This window comes from Chaetodon trifascialis, chromosome 20 (assembly GCF_039877785.1).
Source record: "Chaetodon trifascialis isolate fChaTrf1 chromosome 20, fChaTrf1.hap1, whole genome shotgun sequence".
Taxonomy (NCBI): domain Eukaryota; kingdom Metazoa; phylum Chordata; class Actinopteri; order Chaetodontiformes; family Chaetodontidae; genus Chaetodon; species Chaetodon trifascialis.
The window spans coordinates 2,129,809-2,151,043 of record NC_092075.1 but is presented as its reverse complement, the minus strand read 5'-3'; the positions used below and the strand labels follow the sequence as shown (position 1 = coordinate 2,151,043).

At 45.5% G+C, this 21,235-nt stretch overlaps 1 protein-coding gene across 1 annotated transcript; it reads right to left on the bottom strand.

Moving 5' to 3' along the window:
* Positions 1–2,981: 2,981 nt before the first annotated feature.
* LOC139348716 (aryl hydrocarbon receptor-like) lies at positions 2,982–20,964 on the bottom strand. The gene is made up of 11 exons (XM_070989016.1): positions 20,674–20,964; positions 17,790–17,968; positions 10,231–10,337; positions 10,059–10,148; positions 9,077–9,197; positions 8,039–8,178; positions 7,724–7,926; positions 7,491–7,600; positions 7,246–7,387; positions 5,677–7,150; positions 2,982–4,604 (listed from the first exon to the last, which is right to left on the bottom strand). Exons 1-11 carry the CDS (start codon positions 20,730–20,732, stop codon positions 4,509–4,511), a joined length of 2,721 nt encoding a protein of 906 aa, XP_070845117.1. The 5' UTR covers positions 20,733–20,964; the 3' UTR covers positions 2,982–4,508.
* Between the last annotated feature and the right edge of the window lie 271 nt (positions 20,965–21,235).

The window sequence follows — 21,235 nt, the reverse complement described above, 5'->3', positions numbered from 1 at the left end:
CTGCTGCACGAATCAGGGTTAATTTCTCATATTGCTGTTTTGTTAAATGTCATATTTGACTTGTTTAGGCCTCAAACACCTTAAATAAATCTCAGAACTTTAAGGTGGAAATTTCTCTTTAAAACACATAAACTGTATCAGGAGTTAATCCACATTTAAGACACGAGGAACTAAAACTTTCTGTCTGATTTCAGGCTCATCATCTGAAATGTGAAAGAAAGATCAAAGCAGCCTCTTAATCTGAAAAATAACTACAGCAGTCAAAGAAATGAAAAAACTACAGGGGAGTAAAATCTCTGAATACGGTGATGCAGAAATATAAAGAAACAGAAAATGGAAATATTCAAAGTACAAGTAGAAAGTAACAGTCAGTAAATCTAAAAGCCTGTAAATCATTTGATTTTAATGCACTCATCTCACGTTCAGACTGCATCTCTGCAGTTTTCATGCACAGTTCTGTAATGACGGACTCAAAATGACAGACAGTTAATGAATCTCTTGTGTCTGCAGCATTTCTTCTGTCATTACTGATCTCATTCATGAACTGCTGCTGAACTGCTGAGCTTTTAGCTTTCATGAACCAACTCCCAGAGCGGTTAGAGCCACTTCCTCCCTCCCTCCATCTCTCCATCTTCTTCTTCTTTCTTTTTGCTTCTTAATAGAGCATCGTATTCCTCGCGTGAGAACGACGTATCGGGTCGGGTTGATTGTGATATTGGGTTTCTTTATTTTTCCTCGTCTTTAATCCCTCATTCAGACGGACCAGTCAGCCTTTTCTTTGGGGACATCTTGGATTTCAGAGCTGGACTCAGACGAGCTTAAAAAACACCTAAAACACAGGTCTTTTGCATATTTTCCAAGAGTAAAATAATGGTTCAGCGTTGCATGAAGTGACTGCTCACTTAAAACTCTCTGAGCACAACACAAACGGTAATCTGAGGCCTCGAGATGAAACAGGAAGCATCAGTCTCTTTGTCTCCTAAATGAAGGGTATATTCAACAACTACGCCTCACCAAGAGGAAGGAAACTGCATCTGTTGTAAATTATCTCTAATTTGAAATTATAGTGCATTAAAATATGTATTTTCATAGAAAACCATCCTGGGGGACAAATTAGGAGCAGATGTTTTCCGACCAAACGACCCACTTTTATACACATTATATACAATAAATATTCATGAACGTGGTTCTTGATCAGCACAACAAAGAGTTCATGCGATTGCTCTGAAGTCTTTATGGTCATTTATCAGTTCCTCAAAGGTGGAAAGATCAGGCTGCTAGAATATCCTGTTCAAGCTGAAGTACCCTGAAGTCACTGAACTTACTGAACTTGCATTTAAAAACAGAGGCTGTGGTTAAAGGTGTGCGTCAGCAATTTTACACATGAGAAACAGTGAAGTGGATCGCTTCATGTAGGCCTGTAATGTCTTCTGTGGCTCTGGAGTGAGCTAAAAGCACATCCCACGACTTAGCATTAAGCTAGGCTACTATAGCACTGTCACAGTCATAGTGGTCGGTTTTAAAAAAGAATCTTCTTCCTTGATAAAACCCATTATCAAATGCTAGCATGCTAACGATAAAAAAAGATGAAAAACCGTCGCCATTGCGCCATGTTAGCATGCTGATGTTAGCATTTAGCTCAATGCTGCACTGTACAGCCTCTGAGCTGCTAGCGTGGCTGTAGGCTACTACGACTACTACTACTATTATTATTATATATTACTTTATGGAGAATTACTGTAAATTTCCATTTCAAAGTTTGTGCGCTACCAAGCTAATGCCCCGTATGCTAACACACTCAAATGAGAAGCTAAACATTAAGCATGTTAGCATGCTTCCATTAGCATTCAGCTGTTTTTAAAGTGAATGGGAGATGATTGGATGGATTCATGTTAAAACACATCTGTGGTTAATTAAGAGGCTAATATTAATGCCGATGATGCATTCACTTGCAAAAGAAAGGTGAACGTACTTGTGAAATTGACTTTCAACCAGGCGCCATAGATGGTTTAATCAGGGCCGTCAGCCTCTGACAGCAGACCTTCATAATGACTTTAGATCCAGCAGGGCATCCTGAGGTGAATGCTGTGTGAGGGCGGGGGGGGGGGGGGGGGGGGGGCTGCTGGCGGTTACATAATGGCCTGTGGGAACACATATATCTCAGAGGAGTGGTGATGTGGGAGCAGGGAGACTGGAACAAAAACATTGAATGTGCCATCATGCCCACTGATAACAACACAAGCTGGCACTGGAGCTGGTGCTGCAGACAGAGCGCAGGGTCACAACGGGCTTCACCTGAAACCTGCTCACACCTGAGCTCTGCAGGTACAATCACACACTGTCCTCACACGACCCCCCCCCCCCGGACAAAACGACATGCGAGGCACGGAGAGTCACACAGGAGGCCAGCTGACGGGGTTACAGTGCTTTAATGGCAAAATAAGTTAGACTTGTCCGCAACGGTTACATCTTTTCATACAAATCAGCAGAGAGTAACATTTCCTTTAAAGACAGACACACAGTCACAAGGCGACAGCTACAGGCAACAACACACACGTCCACGTTTGTCAACATGAGTTCACTTGACGAGGAACGCAAAGTTCTGCTCTGATACGGCTGAGATGGACACGTTTCACAGATTATAAATTTATTACCAGCTGCAACATGATACACACCTTTACTCTTGAGTTGTTGGACGACGTTCATCCACCAGTTTTGTGCTTGGCTTAAATGTGACTTAGCACCTGTAAGCAGCACTGCTCCATAAACAATACACTTTAACTTTTAACTCACTTTCATGTAGTTACAAGCAGATTTAAGGACATTTCAAGTGTTCATTAATGCATCTGAACTTCTTCTGTGAAACATCTGTGACTGGATGAACAGATAATTGTCATTAATAAAAACTTAATACAGTCCTTCTCGACACCTTTTATTCAATGTTTACATACTACAATAAATGCTAACTGTGGGGTTAAGTGTTTTAACTTGGCTGCTGCACTTGGGATTTAAGTGTCTTGCTCAAGAGCACATCAACAGAGGGTAGTGAGGAAGGGAAAATGCTGAACTTAAATATAGTTCACAGTATTTTAATACTGCATTTTGTCGTGCTTATTTATTACAAAACTATATTGTAGTTTTTTGTAGAACTGCCAGATAATGGGCAAGTTTAAAAGCAACCGTGACTCCGAAAGTCACATTTTCTACCAACAAAGCTGCGTTAGTGTTGGGACAAAATCAGTTTCTACATCTCACTCTTAAATTTCACAGCTGATCGAAATCCAAACGTCTTCGGAGATGAAAACAAAACCGACCGATTAAAGGAGAAGTGGCCACGTTGAATCTGGCTTTTCTGGCTATCTTCGTTCCTCCTGCTCATACTGGACGTCCATTTCTAATGTGCTTCAAATGTAAGTGAAGGGGGACAAACGTCATATGACATGTTCAGCTGTAATTTTCCACTGTGGCCTCAGCAGGTCACATGACTACCTGGTACAACCTCCTGGTCTTTGACTGGTTTCTCTGTGTGGACGTCTTGTTCACGTCTCGTCACACTGATTGATATTTGGGATGGACTGCTGGACTGGTGCAGCGTTATTGTCCAGTTTCATTCCCTCATGGTGGAAATCAGGTGCTGTGATGTCCCATAATGCACAGCTGCATTGGTGAGGGATGGACTGATTAGAGGTTTTTTGTGAAATGGGGTACCAGACCGGACCCAGCGGGGACCACAGCCTGCTCCACTCTGATACCACTAACGACAGCAGAGGTCAAAGCTCAACCGATCAGAAGGTTGGTTATGTACGGTAACTCCAGGTTCTATGGGTGTGCTGTAGTACAGGCACAGCCCTACAGTCACATAAACTTCACTTAAGCTTTTGAATACATTTGACTGTATTCTGTCATTCATCACTTACACAGAAAACACGTCCAGTCAGAGCAGAAGGAAGAGGGACAAACCGATTCACAACAGACCTGGATCTAGACTTTAAAGCTGCTAAAACTCCCTTTGGCTGAGCTCACTGAAAATAACGCTCATTGTACGTCAGCGAGAAGAAACATTTCCATACTTTTAAAATAAAGTACGAGGAATGAACGATATGATGAGCTCCTGCTCTACGATGGGTCCTCTAAATTCCACCCAAAAGAACCACAGTGACAGAAACTCCATATTTCCAAGATCCACAAGATTGCAATGACTCCTGTTGGGTCCAGCTTCAGCCAACAGGACTCTTCATTGCTGGTTAGCTGCAGCATCGATATACAAGCTGATCACTGAATAAAGCCGGCAGATAAATATTTGAGCCAGGAGATACTGAAACCTACATTAACAGAGAAAGACTGTAAAGTTTTTCAGTTTGAAATGAGACGGTTCGTATTTCTGGACAGCGACAGCAGACACAACATCTGGAAAGGGAAACTCCTCTTCTCTTCTCAAAGGGAATATTCTCAGAGGCACTTTCATCACTCACATCTGTCAGTCCGATCTGAGCCTCTGAATGGAGTCTCTACGGGCCGGTGTTCTGGGAAAGGTTGATGGTCCCAGTTGGAACGGCAGGAAAGGCAAACGGGTCCACAACACCGTTCAGGGCAACTTTGGGGATCTGTGGAGACAAAGTGTAGAAAAACTGTAAATTAAAACCTACATCTGGATTAGACTGTAGGAGGTTTGGTCCCCTTTGTCAGTCTCTCCTGATCATTAGTGGAGGAGAAACCAGGTCTGGATAATTTATCAGGACAGAATATTTGAGAGCTGTCCAGAGGTGGAGGAAGAATTCAGACTGCAGTGAGAAAACTGCAGTTCTACAGAAGGTAAACTCGACATGTCAGTTTAGTTTTATGGGAGGTTTTGCTCTGGACTACGTCCTGGACGGGTGCAGCGACTTCCTGGAGTGTGCTCCAACTCTCAGCCACTGAACAGATTATCAAGTACAATTATGCTGCACAGAATCGACTCACTCACTCACATAAATGTTTCCATCACTGAGGTTTGACTGGAGCTCTTATAATAATGCTGTGCCTTCTTCTTCTGCTGCGGTTTACTGGCACCTAAGTGGAGAATTAGCGCCACCAACTGTTTAATTCAGGTGCTTAATTCCTTTAATTCATCTCCATAAAGGGAGTGGATGGAAACGCACATTTTCTTCTGCCAGTTTTCTGAAAGTTAAAATTTGCGCTGCTCATGGATTGAAATGTTGGAACAAATGAATAAGAGGAACAGGTTTGCTTCCATCAGCTGACTGAGGCGAATTAACTTCACAAAGGTCAAAGAGAAATGTGACTTTTATTTATACGATCCGACGTTCAACGGCAATAAACGGCTCTTCTTATTGTGTGTTGAACTATTATTTGACTTATACTATAAGACTGGCACAAAATGAACAGAGAAAGTTAAATTGCTCATTGCAATGATTTTGTTTTTGACAATTAAACGGCAGCTAACATTTAATGCAGTGACAGCAGTAGAAGAGGCTCATCAAAGCAGGCCAAGAGCTGCCTGAGGCTGCATGTAATGTGTTCTCCAAGACAAACCATAACCATCTGGACCAAGAGCTGGGAAGCATTTGGACCAATAATCCTGAAATCTGATCCAGGCTTTAGATAATGAACACATTTTTAACCGTTTTTCTTCCCAAATTACTTTGAAATTTCTTTCTACCGGCGATCTTATTCTACCTGAGCGTCAGCGTTCCAGCAGAAGAACGATCCGTTTTCCGGAGGATAATCTGATCGAGCTGTTCCCAGGCCGGCGTTGTCTCCGCTCAGGTGAACCAAACTGATGTTGCCCACATCTGTACCGGACGACTGCATCATCCCCTGGTTTATGGCTGGATGGGAGAGGGTGAAGGAAGCGTTTGGGGTCGTCCCCGCAGTGTGTGTGGTCCCTCTGGGGCACGGGGGTCCCAGGAGGGGCCCGGTCTGTCTGGGAGGAACAGTAGCAGCGTTCGGTATGCGACCGTCTCTTTTTTCATACATGCAGCTGCCAGATAATCGCTGCGTTTCAGGCTGGACCGGCGGAGCTGTCGAGTTCGTGCTGCCTGGTGTGTGTGAGGAATGCGTCAGAGTGTGACGGTGAAAACTTTGCAGCTGCTGCTGCTGCCACACCGACGGGCTCTGAAGCTGTGGCCTCATGTAAGTCTGCTGTGAACCAGTGTGGTTTAGTGTATATTGTGCACTTTGGTCCGTTACCTCCAAACCAGGCTGATGCCAGCTGCGGATATTGTTGCTGTTTTGGGCACATGGAGGCCAAGAGTGTTGTGTCGCCTCAGGCTGAGGACGAACAGCATGGCAGGACTGTGTTGAAATCATCTGGTTGCCACAGTGGTGACTGCTGCTGCTTGTAGGCCACAGTCTGGAGGTGTGTCCCTGGTGAGCGTTACGACACTGTGTGGGTGTTTGTGTGTGTGCAGCCCTGTGAGACACAACCTGAGAAGCGTCTTTCAGTCCAACATCACTGAGAACGTCCTCCAACAGAGCCTGCTCCAAGTCCATCAGTGGTGGCTCAAAACTGTTCCCGGTTTGATGTGAACCCTGCACAAACCCAGTCTCTCTCCTCAGAGCCTCCTCCACGTACGAGAACACGTCATTGGCCAGGATGCGGTTTAGGTCCGTTGATGCGTCTTCCCTCTCGTTATTCATCCTAACCAGGGTGTTTTCCCAGTCCCTCAGCTCTGTCTCCTCAACTTCAAGACCCTCTATCCTCCCGTCCCCGATATCTCCCAAAATCTGCTCCAACAAGTCAATCATGGCTTCCGACATGAGGTCCCCTGTGACAGGCCTCTTCTGTGAAGTCTGGATCTGACCCGGCACACTGAGCAGAGCGTGGCTGTCCAGGAAGGCTTGTTCCAAGGACGACGGGGGTTGTTCCACATCTAGGTCCACGATTTGGGTGAAGATCGGGAGCTGGGGACTAGGTCTCTGTGGCTGGGCGTAAACTGAGTGGTCCTGCCGGTGAAGGGATCCCAGCAGGGAGGCGGGGTCCAAAGGTTTCTCTGTCGTGGGCTCCATGGTGCCCGGTGCTCCGGAGCCAGGAGGACCAGGCATGGAAAAGGCATCCATCCAAGTGTCATAGAGGACGCCTTCACCGGTGGCAAGGTTGAAGGGGAGCTGCTGTCGTCTCTGGTGCAAGTGTTCCTCTCCTTCTTCGTTTCTACACAAAGGCAAAGGCAGGGTGAGAAAATCCCCTGTGGAAATATTGACCTTGGCTTCAATACGTGAACAATAAGATAAGGAGCTGATGCTTACGTGAGGGCTTTCTGACGAGCAATGATAAAGTCTGGCTTCCCATCCTTGAAGACTATCCTGGCCGAGGCCTGAACCCACAACCAGTGCCCTGTTTTGGTCAGCAGCCGGAAGAAGGTGAAGCCACTGTCTCCAGTCTTTATCACTGAGGACAGAGCAGGTGGACACAAGACAACGAAGGAAGGTTTAAAACAGGTAGATAATTAACACGAAAACGACAGGAACCAGTGTTTTAGAGGGTAACTCACTCTTGAGGTGGTTGTCAGCGCAGTACATCATGTCAGCAGCGTGGATGAACTGATAGCCTGAGCCTGTTGTGACCAGCTCTATCTCTGTGTACCCTAAAACCAGCTTCCCTCTGAAGAGAAACGGACACACAAACACGAGGACGGACCTTTACAGAAGCTGACGTGTTTCAATCTCTTTAACCTGCCTCACGGATGGTGAAAAGGATATTTAGAGATTCACTGAAAATGCCAACCTGGTGTCTATGCCCATTGGAGCAAAGTCCATCCGGTGTTTCGTCTGGAAGATGAAGGTCTTGGTCCGGATCTCCATGACTGAAGGAGGCTGCACAGGTGTGGCGATGGCAAACAGGGCCAGCTGTGGAGGAGCCACAGCCCCATTGGGCCCAGTGGTTCCCTGCAAATGCAGGTACTTCAGGCGTCCACAGAAGTTTAGAGCCTGAAGTGGAGGAGATGTAAGGACAGTTACGCACGTAGTTAAACAAACACGCCGATCAAGTGGCGCCAGCAGCATCTGTACACTCAGTCTGACAAATGTTCTCTTATGGTACCAGGAATCCAGAGGTGTTGTCCAGGAGGCAGCGAAGGCGACAGCAGAAGCTTCTTTCCAGAAAAGACGAGTTCTCCGGAGGGATGTACTGAGGCAACAAGCTCATGGAGCTGCTCGAAGCTTTGCCGCCACACTGCCCGTCTGCGGAGAAACGGCATTCAAACTGGTCTGCACTGTGTTCCACCATATCTGCCTTCTGGGTTCATCAGCACGATACTCTGACAGTTACATCCCCATGTGGGACTAATACTGCGTCCCTCTGTGTCTGACAGAGCCATTATACAAAATAATGCTCTAATTAGTCAATGATTACTTTCCTTTTTGAGTAATCTCTATTTTGTGTATTAATTGTCCAAAAAATGCCAACATATATATGATTTTATGGACAATGTGCCGATTTTTCTTCAAAGTTTGAATCCTGCTTTATTTACAACCATGTTTACGAACAGTCTTCTTCTTCTCTGCCTTCACTGGGCATTGCAGTGTTTGTTTGGAGTGTTACCAACAGTAGCTGCACGCCGGTACAGCAACAATTCGCAAACAGGAGTCTGGGGTTGATGTGCTGCCACCTCAGATTACTGGCATGCAGGTTTTTGCTCTGGGGGACAGAGATCTGATCTCAACGAGGATAACGAGAGAGCATTAAATATACCAGGTCTGAACACAAAGGCAAGATGCTTTATTATCCAGATAACGTATCAGGACGCAGATCTGGAGCTGCTCTAAAGATGCCATCAGGGGTTTTAATGCCAAATGTTTTGGTGAGGTGAGAACGTCTTATCATTGACTCATTACAGTGTGAAAGACATGAAGTGATGTTTACTGCAGAAAACCACTTCACCAGCTGAGGTGAATACAGGAACAAACACCCAGGAAATGTCGCTCTCCCAGAACAGGTGCTGAAGAAGCCGAAGCTTTAAACACCTGAATCTGTTTGCACCTCGTTTCATCACGAGCCAAAAACGTCAGGACCCACAAACCACGGAGAATACCTGAATAGAATATGTTTTATGTTTGAACCAGACGGGTCGATTCGTACTTTCTGCTCTCACGCCTGCGTCGTTCTCGCTGGGGTTGAGGGCGAAGTGGAGCTGACACTTGAACATCTCTCTGTCGTCCATGTGGACGAGCTCATAAACACTCTGGTGGACCACGTCGGACTGAGGACAGACAGGAAGTACTTTACTTTGGGAAATACTCTACTTTTCACTTGATTGCTTTGCAAAATCGTACATGCATACAAGGTTTCTATGATAGCTGTAGTTAACACCACAATAACATTCAGGTACCAGTTGAAGTACACCTTGCTTAAACTACTGCACTTGAGTACCACTGTGCAGTAAAACTTCCTGCATGCAGGTTATACTACAACAGTTTTAGAGAGGTGCTGTCGAACTGTGCTGCATTATACAGAGAGGTGTTTCTATTATTTAGCCTACCCTCATTGATATAAATGGGGTGGACAAAAAAATAGAAACACCAGATGCAGTAATACACAGTGAAGACGCACAAGCAGAGAGAGATTTGTAGAAACAATAGCTCAATATAGAACATACGTAAAAAAAAACTTTGCATATAAATAATAAATACATCTATAGAATATTTATATAATACACAATATAAAGAATAAAACACAGCAGAATACACAAAATATAGTAAACTCTAAAATACAAAAACACGATCAAATACTATATACATAAGACAAGTAATACGTTAAACAAGTGAAAGTCGGATTTATTGCAGGACTGCTGTGTTAAATATACATAAAATGCGTCTTCTGCTTAAATGCATCAGTTGTCAGAGATCAATAATTAATCAGAAAACATCAGTCCACTCTGCAGGATGAGTACTTTTACTTCTGCTTTTCTGTTAATGCTCCTGCTGAAATATTTTGAACTGCATGCAACAGAGTATTTCTACACTGTGATACTGGCTCCTCTTGCTTCAGTAAAGCACGAATACTTCCTGCAGCACTGGCACAAAGGGAGCTGAATTTACAGCGTTTGGTGTCACAGTCTTACCTGATGGAAGCCCAGGAAGTCCTGGATGGTCGGGGACGCGTAGAAGACCGTCCCATCGGTCGTCACAACCAACACAAAACCGTTTAACGCCTACAGAAATGACAGAAATACAAAATGACACACGTGCACACGGACGAATCCACACATGTAATCCAGTGATTTGCTGCTGTACCTGGAGAAGGACTTCTCCCTCTGAGAAGCTGACTCCATCCAGGGACACCGACTGTCCATTTCTGCCGTTGGCGGAGGCGGGAGGTGCCAACCTTTTCTGGAACGCTGCTGGAAAACACAAAAGAACGAACGACTGAGTCAAAAATCTTCTCAAAAGGCTGAATTTCACGGTCGTGACGCTGCCGAAAGGGAAAAAAGTGAGATTAACACAAAAGTTAGGGAGGACAGACATGTCTCTAACTCATCTTACGTATGATCTTTGACCTCTGAGGACAAGCTCTCCTTCACAGTGATGCCCTGATAACAACAAATATAAAATACATCTAAAAATGACAAAACAATAACACTGAATTTTAATACATATGACGCAGCAGAAGTAGATGAACGATCAACAAGTTTCACAACAAACAGGCTGAAATTCGACGGCGTGAGAGATTACCACACCTACACTCACACCATCCAAACAGATTTAAAGCGATTAAAGGGATCAACTTGTCTCGTTTGCAGGGTTTCTGCAGGCTGTTCCATCTGCGTGGACTCTTTCAGATCCAGCCTCTCGCTCTCCTGGTGATCCAGGACAGACTGGAGACCTGGATCCACCTCTCAGAGTTTACAAAAGAGCAATAAAAATAAAATATGGCCTAATTCTGAATGGACTCTTGGCTCCCCTTTAACAGGGAAACTACCCGTGTCCAGGTGAGTCTGAATGAATAAACTATAGTAGATGCTACACGCTGCTGCATTCACCTCCATTGCTGCAAAGTCCACGCTACCCAGGACTACAATTCCCCTGATGTTTATCCAGACAGCTTCGACTGATTGACTCAAGCGTTCTGCATTAAGGCAAATCAGGTTATGCTGTTCTGACCTTCTGTGCTGCTGCTTCATTTATTACCTGCTCATGCCTTGAAGGTTTCTGCACAGATCTGAAAGCTTTCTTCATTCAGCTCACCAGGTGAGCTCTTTATTTCCTCCATTTTTGCATGTCACGAATAGCTCAATCCAGTCTGGAAATTTTTTATTTCGTGTGTATTTAAATATGCATTCGGTCCAATTTTATTTTGTTATACTTGTTGTGTGAAGCATAATGAGCTTACATTGAATAAAAGACACTGTATAGATAGATGTGATTTTTCCAGCATGATGAAACCATGTTTATGGGAACCGATCTGAACCCGATGGTGTCATTATTCTACAGCCAGCTGTGCAATCAACAATCACTTCTAATGATGAGTTAAAGTAAAAAGGCGTCTGCCTCCAGTTTAAGGATTCGTCACTACATGCCCTGAGAAGCAAGAAACACTCCAAAGTAAACAAAAGCACGTCGCTGTTGTGCATCTGCGTGTTTATTTGTGGAGCCGCCGGACGCATCAGCGCCGTCCTGCAGGCCAAACGCAGGCGGCTTCCACCTCCACAAGCTGTTCAATGTGCACATCTGCAAAGCGTTCATGTATTTGTGTAAGATAAACGCATGCAGATTTCCCCCAGAATTAGCTGCAAATGAAGCTCAGCAGTATCAGCAGGAAACGTGGTGCATGCAGAGTCTGTCCAGAAGACGCTGCCCGACAGTCAGCTGTATTTTACTCAGACGGGACAGAACAGCACTTTTCCTTTGTGTTAAAAATAAGTGATTTTAAGCTTTGGTTAAATTTGTGTAATCTAATCTACGATCACTGGCTTCAGTCAGCTAAGCAAAACTTTTCCTTTCCTCGCAGTAATGAGTCTATGGCACGCTAACAAACGTCCCTCCCCTCCCTCTCCCCCTCCCACCGCCTACCTCCCCCCTTTTTTAAAACAAACCCACTGGATCTGCCTCTCATCTCCCCCCCACAAACCCAGGAATTCGCCCTGTCATCTCGGTCAAGAGCAGCTTTCTACAAACTCAAAGGGCCGAAAGAATGTCGAGTTTGTTATTACAGCCTGAACTGTAACCGACTCCGGGGATCCGCTCAGATTCACCAAACACATCAACAGGCGGCCGAGTGCGAAGCTCGACGGAGAGACTGGACGAGAGCGACGACGAAGACCAAACAAGTTTGACTTAAAAGCTGATTTATCTGCTTCATGAACGCTTCAACCTGAATCTGTAACCTGGCCCCCTCCCTTCACTTCCATCCTTTCCTGCCTCCCTTCCTCTTCCTCCCTTCTCCTCTCCTCCTCTTCCTCCTCAGCTCAGCACTCTGGAGTTCTCAAGGAAGAGGGTTCACACGCAGAGCCAGAACGCCTCCCTAAAGACGAGGGCCTGGAGGGGGGAGAGGGGGCTGATGGAGGGCTGCAACCCTTCAGACTCAGCCGAGGGCCCGAAAACCAGACATATCTGGATATTTTTTAAAAAAGGAGAAAATTCTGTCCTCACAACCGACATTTTCCAAAATTTCTTTGTAGCACATGAAAATAAAAATGACTCAGAGTGCTACGAGCATGCCGGGCCAGTGGGGGGCGCTGAAGTCTGCATGAACGATGTGTTTAATAACATTCTGTGTGTGTGCAGTGAGCGTATTTTCCATTGGCTGTAGAAACTTAAAAAGTGTGTTAACATGCTAACATTTGCTAATCAGCACTCGTCGCCAGTAAAATAAAACCTGACTCAGAGCTCGAAACGTCACAATAACAAACACAAAACGAACCACATTTTCCTTTTTAATGATTCATGTTTTACTGAACAGGTTGGCTAACGTTGCTAATACTTTGTAACGTGCCGCTGATGAAGCTAGCCGGAGGTGGGCTGTGTGCGGGGGGGGGCAGGTTAAGCTGGTGGTTCACCACATGCATTCTGCTCTGGTAAGGGGGGCCTATATGCTAGGGTTAAGTGTGGTATGTTTTGAAGATATCACTGTAATCTCGTTTCAGACATCTTCAGAGAAAGAAGAACAACAGCAGAATATCTGTTCAATACAAAACTCGACAACACTGAAAATTCACACACTGGGAGTAAAATTATCATTTAAGATTGGGGTGGGCAACCTCCGGCCTCTGGGCCATGTACGGCCTGATAGACCCTTTGATCTGACCAGTGAGGTGATTCATAAATGCAAAAAACCCAATCACTTCTTTCAGCTATAAAGAAAAACTTGACATTTCAGGGCAGTCCCTGAACGCAACACACGGAGTGCCTGATATCACGTCAAATGTTCTTGTTGTTTTTGGTCTCCACCTACTCCTGTGGGAAACCCCTGCTCTTTAGCTTCAGAGTGTTTTCACTGAAAACAGTTTCCTGATGCTGCAAAACGGTGTCGATGAGAGCTGTGAGACTCAACCAAAACAACGAAATTGAATTAACTAAAAGCCGAGGCAGAAAGTAGCGTGAAAAGTAAAGTTGTCAGATCAGCGTAGTGGAGTAAAGGGTACAATATTTGCCCTTGAAATGTACTGGCGCAGAAGTATAGAGCAGTTTAAAAGGGAAATATTCAAATCAAGTACAAGTACAAGTGTACTGTTATTTCCACCCTCCACTATCAGCATCAGTCGTGCTGCATCCTTAACGCCTTTAAAATTCATCCAATGAAGCCGGACTCAGCATCTGGCCTGTTTGTGACTCAGCAGAGTGGAAACAGATTTATCTGGAGGCCGAGCTAACGACAGCGCTGACCTCCGTTCAACCTCGTTCAGCCCTCGTTATCGACCAACACAGGAAGCAGGCGTGAACATCCAGCTCTCCAGGCAACCGCTGCCCAACCCCCCCCCCCTCAGGATGTCTGGTGTCAGACATCCTGAGCGGCTCAGACTCTGGACTCTGTTGCTACGGTGACAAGGGTTCACCATGGTAACCTCCGCTCCCGGCGACGGCAGCATCACCTGGGGCTCCGTCAGTCTCGCTGAAGGAACAAGTCTGACCGTGTCTGCATCCACTGCACTAAACATGCTCAGGCTTCCCAGAGACACGCACTAGATACTCATCGTCCCCAGGAGATGATTCTTAATGATTTTGGCGACCTCCTCACTTTCCTCTGGCGCCACCGTCAGGTCAAAATTTGCAACTGTGAGCAGGAGATATCCAAAAATAATGTGAAAATCACCATGAAACGTCCTCAGCAGGTTCATGGTCCTCAGAGGAAGCATTTTCCTATTTTATAGGCTGTGTGACCTTTATGATGAATGATGATGATAAATGATGCACCTGCAGCCTAATTTCTCTGAGAGATCAGTGTGGAGGGGGGAGTTGTTTTCAAATAACATGTTCACCTGTGAGGTCTGATCTTCTCTGATTATTGATATGTGGAGGTGGGCTACGAACACAGATCTGTTTCCATCTTACAGCCTTTAACTGTAACAACAAGGCAGATCACACAGCAGCCCTTCCTGGTTTGGAAGGTTCAAAAATCAAAGGTTGCGTGAGGACCGAATGAAAGTCGTGTTATTCTGAAGGCTCTGTTGTGTTCAGCCTTAAACATGGGGCCCATTATTGGGCCGTGAACAAACATCCTCCACAATCAGAGGAAACTGCTGCGGGAGATAAGATGGAGAGTGGGAAGAAATTCAGGAGACCACCGAGAGAAAAACGACAATGAACACTGAAACGCTTTCATCCCGGAAAGTTTGTGATGGCCGTGTTTCCAGCATCGCTTGCTCCACACTGAAATATCTCAAAAACTACTGGATGGACAGCCACGAAGCTTCATATGAACATTCATGATCCGCAGAGGACAAAGCCTCCTGAAGTCAGTTATTCCCTGACGAGTTCCTCCCCACAGTTAAATGTACCTGTGAGGTGATGTGGACTCCAAACAGACCTACAGAACTGGTCTGGTTATAACCAGGTTTGTCTCACTTCAGCACAGAATCGGACAGAATAGAGAAGGTTTGCAGTGGAGATTATTTCAAAATTTCCATCAGAGGCCACACAGCGTCTGAGGGTTGTTCACGTTATTGTGTCCACCCTGTGCATAAGAGCATTCAGTCTTCACGCTTTAGCTGAAGGTGTGAAATGTTTCTTGTCTTACATTGATCGTAACAAGGAAACAAGTCCTGACCAGACCTGAACGCTCAGCCACGTTATCCCGTTAGGTGAAGGCAGGGCAGACACAGTGTTGACAAGCCGCTGGGTTACACCTGAACAAACACACAAAGCCTCTGTTTCCCAAGACCTAAAGTGGGTCAGGAAGATTTCCTATCACCGCTTTATGTCCACACCATGTTTGTTACAGCAGGGAGATAAAAGACGGAGGAAACTGGAGCGAAAGAAGCTCAAATGACCAAAAACGTTTGAGGAGTCATCAAACAGCGGTGGAAAGTAACTACATACATTTACTCAAGTCATGCACTAAAGTAACAAGTAACTTAAGTACAATATATCTCACACTGCAGGATAAAGTTGCACTTAATACACAAGTACAAGTACCTTGTGCCTGGCGGCGATCACGAGTTTGACACTTGAATGTGCGTTTTTTTTGCTTGTTTGGCGGGTGACACTGAACGCACCGCAGCCGCGTTTGACGACAGCTCGTGTGTGATGTCGAGCTGGACAAACATCAAAGTTGAGAGGAGATAAGGGGCGCGTAATGCGACGTATGACGGCACAGGGCAGAATGTGCTGATGAAGATACTGTCTTCATCTGATAGGCCTGGAAACGGAGCGACTTCCAGCGGCTTCACCGCAGACTTCTTCTCACGCTGCGTCTCTCAGCTCACGCTCTGCTTTCTGTAAACCTTCAGCTGAGCGTGTTTTAAAAACATATTCAGGACAACATGCGTCTGTGGCCGCACTTCTGTAACGAATAAACTCTCAGGTAACGCGAAGCTGCCGTCGGACTGAGCTCCATTCACAAACACTCAGCCTTGCCAAGGGCCCTCATGTCGTGCCACAGAGCCTCATCCCCCCTCTGCTCCATCAACAGCAGCGATCGGCCGGCTGATAGCGGAGCCAGAGAGGCACAGAGCGAGGGGAGAGGCCTGCTGGACTCTGCTGCTCTGTGCTGTACAATCTGGGGCCACAGCAGCTCCGGTTTCTAACAATTCAGCCAGAATGGAGCCAGTGTTTCGGTGGATTTCAGTCAGCAGCGTCTTGGTTTACTGTGACTGGATTCTAACATACCACTCAAACTGTTTTTACACCTAAATGTCAGTTTGCTGGAGGACCGCTCGGCCAATGAGAACCTGTGAAGCCTGAAAAAATGGCCGCTGGCGACATCATCAAGGTCAGTTCAGGCTTGGAGATGACAGATCTGTAGGACGAACCGTGGGTGTGGAAGATGCAGACTAACAGGAAGTGAGGGTCTAATGAAAGATGCAGCTGAGTTGCATTGTGGGAAATGTAGGATATCTCGGCCTCGGCTGCGTTGACTTGAACCATCCTTTTCGATCTGTCTCTTGTGAGTCTTCCAGCTGTGCAGCAGAGACCAAACGTCTGGAGTTCTCTTTGACGCTGACAGAAATCCTTTCGCAATGTAAATGTTTGAGGCCTGACATTTAAAGGGAAACTTAAAATGTGGGTTGTATATGCAAATCGACGACGTGAAACTTCCCACCACGCTGCCTGCGCCCAGAGCTCTGCGCTCATTTGCCTGCAAAAGTCTTCCAGATGAAGTGTTTCTTTCAGCGCCATGAGGCTGCTGTACGCCCTCAGAAACACACGAGGCCGTCTTTAGTAGCCCTTTAAGTTGTGACGCCACATGAATTCATGAACTGACGGATGCTTCGTGGTTAAAAAGACAAGTTTGGTGTCATTCTGAATTTCTCTAGTCAACAAACCAACAGCATGTCAGTCTCTTTCTGACTTCCCTGTGCTGTCTGCAGCTCTTAGCTCCAAGCCCATCAGGTGCTAATGAGTATGCAAAATAAAAAGGTCATAAATGCTCATTAATTTCCAAAACACCTGCTGACTGCAGAGGAAACAGAGCATTTCTTGGGGACTACTTTCAGCGGCGTATTAATCCACATTTGGTGCTTTGGTGAGTGTTTGTGGCAGCAGGACGGTGTGTGTGTTCGTGGTGATGAAGGAACATGTCAGCCAGAGCAGCAGAGAGGCTCACCAATGTGTTTTTAATCGTTTTTGGGACACAGGAAGAAGATCTCTCAGGCCGTGATACTCTGATAAAACTTGCTACTTTTGGTCTTTTGTCGATAATAAAATATAGAATATCATCATAGCTTTTGGTTTATGCATGCAGAAACAGGGGAATGGCCCTTTATGTCAACAGAAATGCAGCATGCAATTAAACTGATTACGTGCTTAAGCTGAACACCTTAATCACACTTTATGCTGAAGGGGGGGGCGACTCCATCGTTTCAGTGGCACAGTTTGACACCCAGACAATGTGCTGACGGTGCAGGCGACCAACTGCCGCCTCTGACTGGGCGTGTCGATCAGCATCAGAATAAAGACGTACTGTTCCAGCCTGCCCGTCTCATGTTCCTCCGCCCAGACTCCATCTGCCCTGCAGCTCACTCTCCTATTCCCCCCCCCGGCCGATCTCCCATTCATTATTCCCAGTGTCAGGTTCCCTCTCTGACACCCCAAACACTCGGAGCTCAGCCACAGAAATGTCTGGATCAACATATTTTCACACACATAGCACCTTTTCTGTGCAACCTTCACTCTTAGTTACGGCAGAGGTCACTAACCATGGAAGTAACTCTTGACCTTGAGGTATCCCACACTGAGCCGCAGCACAGACAGCTTGTCCAGGCGACCTCTGACCTCTTGGGAGAAAGGCAGCAGGCTGGTCAGGCGCTCCAGCTCCACGTTCAGACGGTCCCGGTGGCGTTTGGACGGGTTGGTCTTCGCGGGTGGAGGCTTTGAACTTTAAAACAACACACAAGACAAGAGGGAGTGCTCAGTGATGCTGCCTGCCGAAACATATTCGCTCTGACGATCTACAGCACACAGTGGAATTTCCATTCAAAGAGGGAGTTTTTGGTAGGAGGCAGATTTTTCATATCCTGTAACACGCTCACACAGCGCATCTGAGCGCGTGTGTGCGTGGACGTACGAGACATGTGTGTCACCCTGACTCTTCCTGTTCATGACAACAATACATCCGCAGAAAATTCCAGTGTAGAATTTCTTAGAGGCGATGTCGGTCGCAGCCCAAATAAACCGTGAACCACATCAAACACTGCTTCAACTTCCTGGTTTTAAGAGCGAGCAGAGGCTGAACGCGTGGTTCATCGTTTTATCATTTCAAGACTGAGAAACACACACAGACGAATGTTGTTTCTGACGTTAGTTTCCACATTCGCTCTGTTCGTCTTTGCAAAATAAATCAGGTTTGATCATCACAATAAGCCTCGGCGTTTAAAGCCCATGGCGGCGGCGGCGGTCAGGGAGCGACTCCAGCTGTAAGCCAGGCCGTGGTGAAGGGCACGGACAGGAGAATGAACCTAACATGCATGTTTTTGATGGTGGGGGGAAACCAGAGGAAAGAACATGCAAAGTCCACACAGAAAGGGCTTGAAACTGCAAGGAATCAAACCCACAACCTTCCTCTGTAAGGCAGCGGTGCTAACCCCCGAGCCACCTACTACATCTGATCAATATCAGACATGCTGAGAATTAACCACTGAAATGAAGTCAAAGCAGTTCAGTGGAAATCAGTAGTAAGATAAGATGAGACTTTATTGATCCCACACGGGGAAATTAATTAAAAGCAAGTGGAAAAAAAGCAAAAAACAGCTAAAGCAGCGGCACAGAAGGGTCAAGATGAAGAGTATAAAGGATATAAAATAAAAAATAAACTGTAGATGTACATTATGTACAGATTATAGAAACACTAAATGTCATAAAATACTATTTTCAATATACGTATGACAAAACTATGATGCTTTAAAGCCCAAACTATTCATTTAATGAATGGATTTTAAGCTCTAATCCTTTCAGTGAGGATCGTTGTATTGCGGTTGCCAGTTTGCAGGTTTAGTAGGTTAGCTATGTTGCTAAGCTACACAGCTCTATATCAGGAAAAGAAAGCATAAATAGAAAAGGAAGCTAAATCAGCTGCATCTTCACAAAAGATGAATAAATCGTCCTGCTTGTGTCAACTGTCACTACAAATAACCTCCAGCCGTGCTAGCAGCTCCGAGAGGCTGCGCTTTAGCTAAAGCTAAAATGTTAGCATGCTCATATGCTCACAATGCCGATGCTAGCACACCCATGCTAAGTAAGAATGATGTTTAATGTTGTTTTATGTTCAACATTTTAGTTTAGCATGCTAACAGTTGCTAAAGGTCAGCTGAGGCTGGTGGGAGTGGTTTTTTTTTTGTTTTGGACATAAACAAAGTGAAATTTTGACCTGATGATGGCGCTGGACGAAAAGTCAGATCACTGATAACAGTTAAAGGGAACGTGAAGCGTGTGTGTCTGTTGATCTTCCACTTGGCCTTTGCCGTCATTACTACAAATTAGCACAACGTCATTCCTCCCCGACGTGTCGGGACAGGCAGCAGCCTGTGTGCCATCTCCCCCCTGAATAAACACTGATCTAAGAGAAGAGATGGAGCGAAGAGGAGCGAGAACAAAGCCGGCAGGAACGAGGAGATGGAGCCCAAAGTCAGGCTGATGGATGAAATGGTGGCAGTCATCTCTGGTTGTAACGGATATATTTGGGGGAAAAAACCTAGCAAGGAGTAAATAAGTGAAGCCAGAGTAAACATAATGAATCACAGGATGTCACATGGAGTAAAGTTAGCTCTTTAAAAAGCACATTAACACTAATCAGCTCATCGGGTCGTTTACGGTCAAAGCACTGCACTTTGGCAAAAGTTTGAGGTACTTGTACTTTGTTACCATCTTACGCAATTTAACTTCTACTCTACTACAATGTTGTAGTTTTTACTCCACTACATTGAAACAATAACTTCAGTTTCTTTGCAGATACACAATACAAAATATAAGCATTAAATAACTTATGCTGTACTATTACAGGTTATAATAAAAATGTATTAATCACTACAAGGACATTGACAGCCACCCAGCAGATTAACTCCACCTTTACCAGCTGCAACATTAAACTAATGAACTCATCAATAATCAGAATCAATAACAGATATTACTCTGACACGGGCCACTGATTAGCACTGCAACGTTTGTAGTTTTACTTAAGTAAACACTATAATGTACGATTTTTACTTGTAACAGAGTATTTCTACACTTCTACTCCTTCCACCACAGCCACTATCACCTGACCGACTCACCTCATCTACTCTTGACGTCATATTTGCTACAGGTGAGCTACCTGCACCCACCCACCCACCAACCCACCCACCGTCCGGAAATCTCAACTCACCCAAATCTAACCTGCCTTGGTGGAAACACGAGGTGGATGTGAAATGACGGGTGGTTTTACTACGACTATTAGAAGTAATAGCAGTAATATTACGGCGGTGATGACAGTGACCAGCGTTAACTCCGCCCACTGACTGAAGGCCTGTTGAGGAGCGCTGCGACTGTTTCATACCCTGCGGTGACATATAAACGAGTAAACACAACATTTCCAACATTAAAACTCACATTTTCTGAACGGGCTTCTTCCTCCTCTTCACCGCGTATACCCCACCGCTCCCCGGCATGATGGCGCGGAGGTTTCAGCCGACTGTCTCCTTCCTTTCACTTACAAGAAAAACCCCTCCAAATGCTCACGCTGACATAAAAAGTTAGATTATTAATATATAGACACACCCTGAATGCCTCTTCTCTTATAAAACCCGTAAAACCTCCAGGTGATTTACTCAAACTCAGCTCGCGCGGATCCAGAGCAGAAGTAATCCACATGCGTGAAGTCTTGCATGATTTTGCAGCGACCCCGTCGGTCAAAGTCTAATCTAAAAAGTCGTGAACTTTTCAAGGGAAGTACAGCAGCACACACCTCGACCAGTCCTCCGCCTGTGTCGCTCCTGCTGCTTCAGCCAATCCGGTGCGCCGTAACATCGCTGCGTCTCTGTCTCGTAGTTTGTTATTGGTGTAAACCTTCGCCTTTGTTTATCATCGCCCCCAACTGTAAAACTCGCGTAGTTTACATGTAAATATGTTGTGGTTGCTTTTATGGTCGGTTATCCAGAGGGGGAAAGGTTGT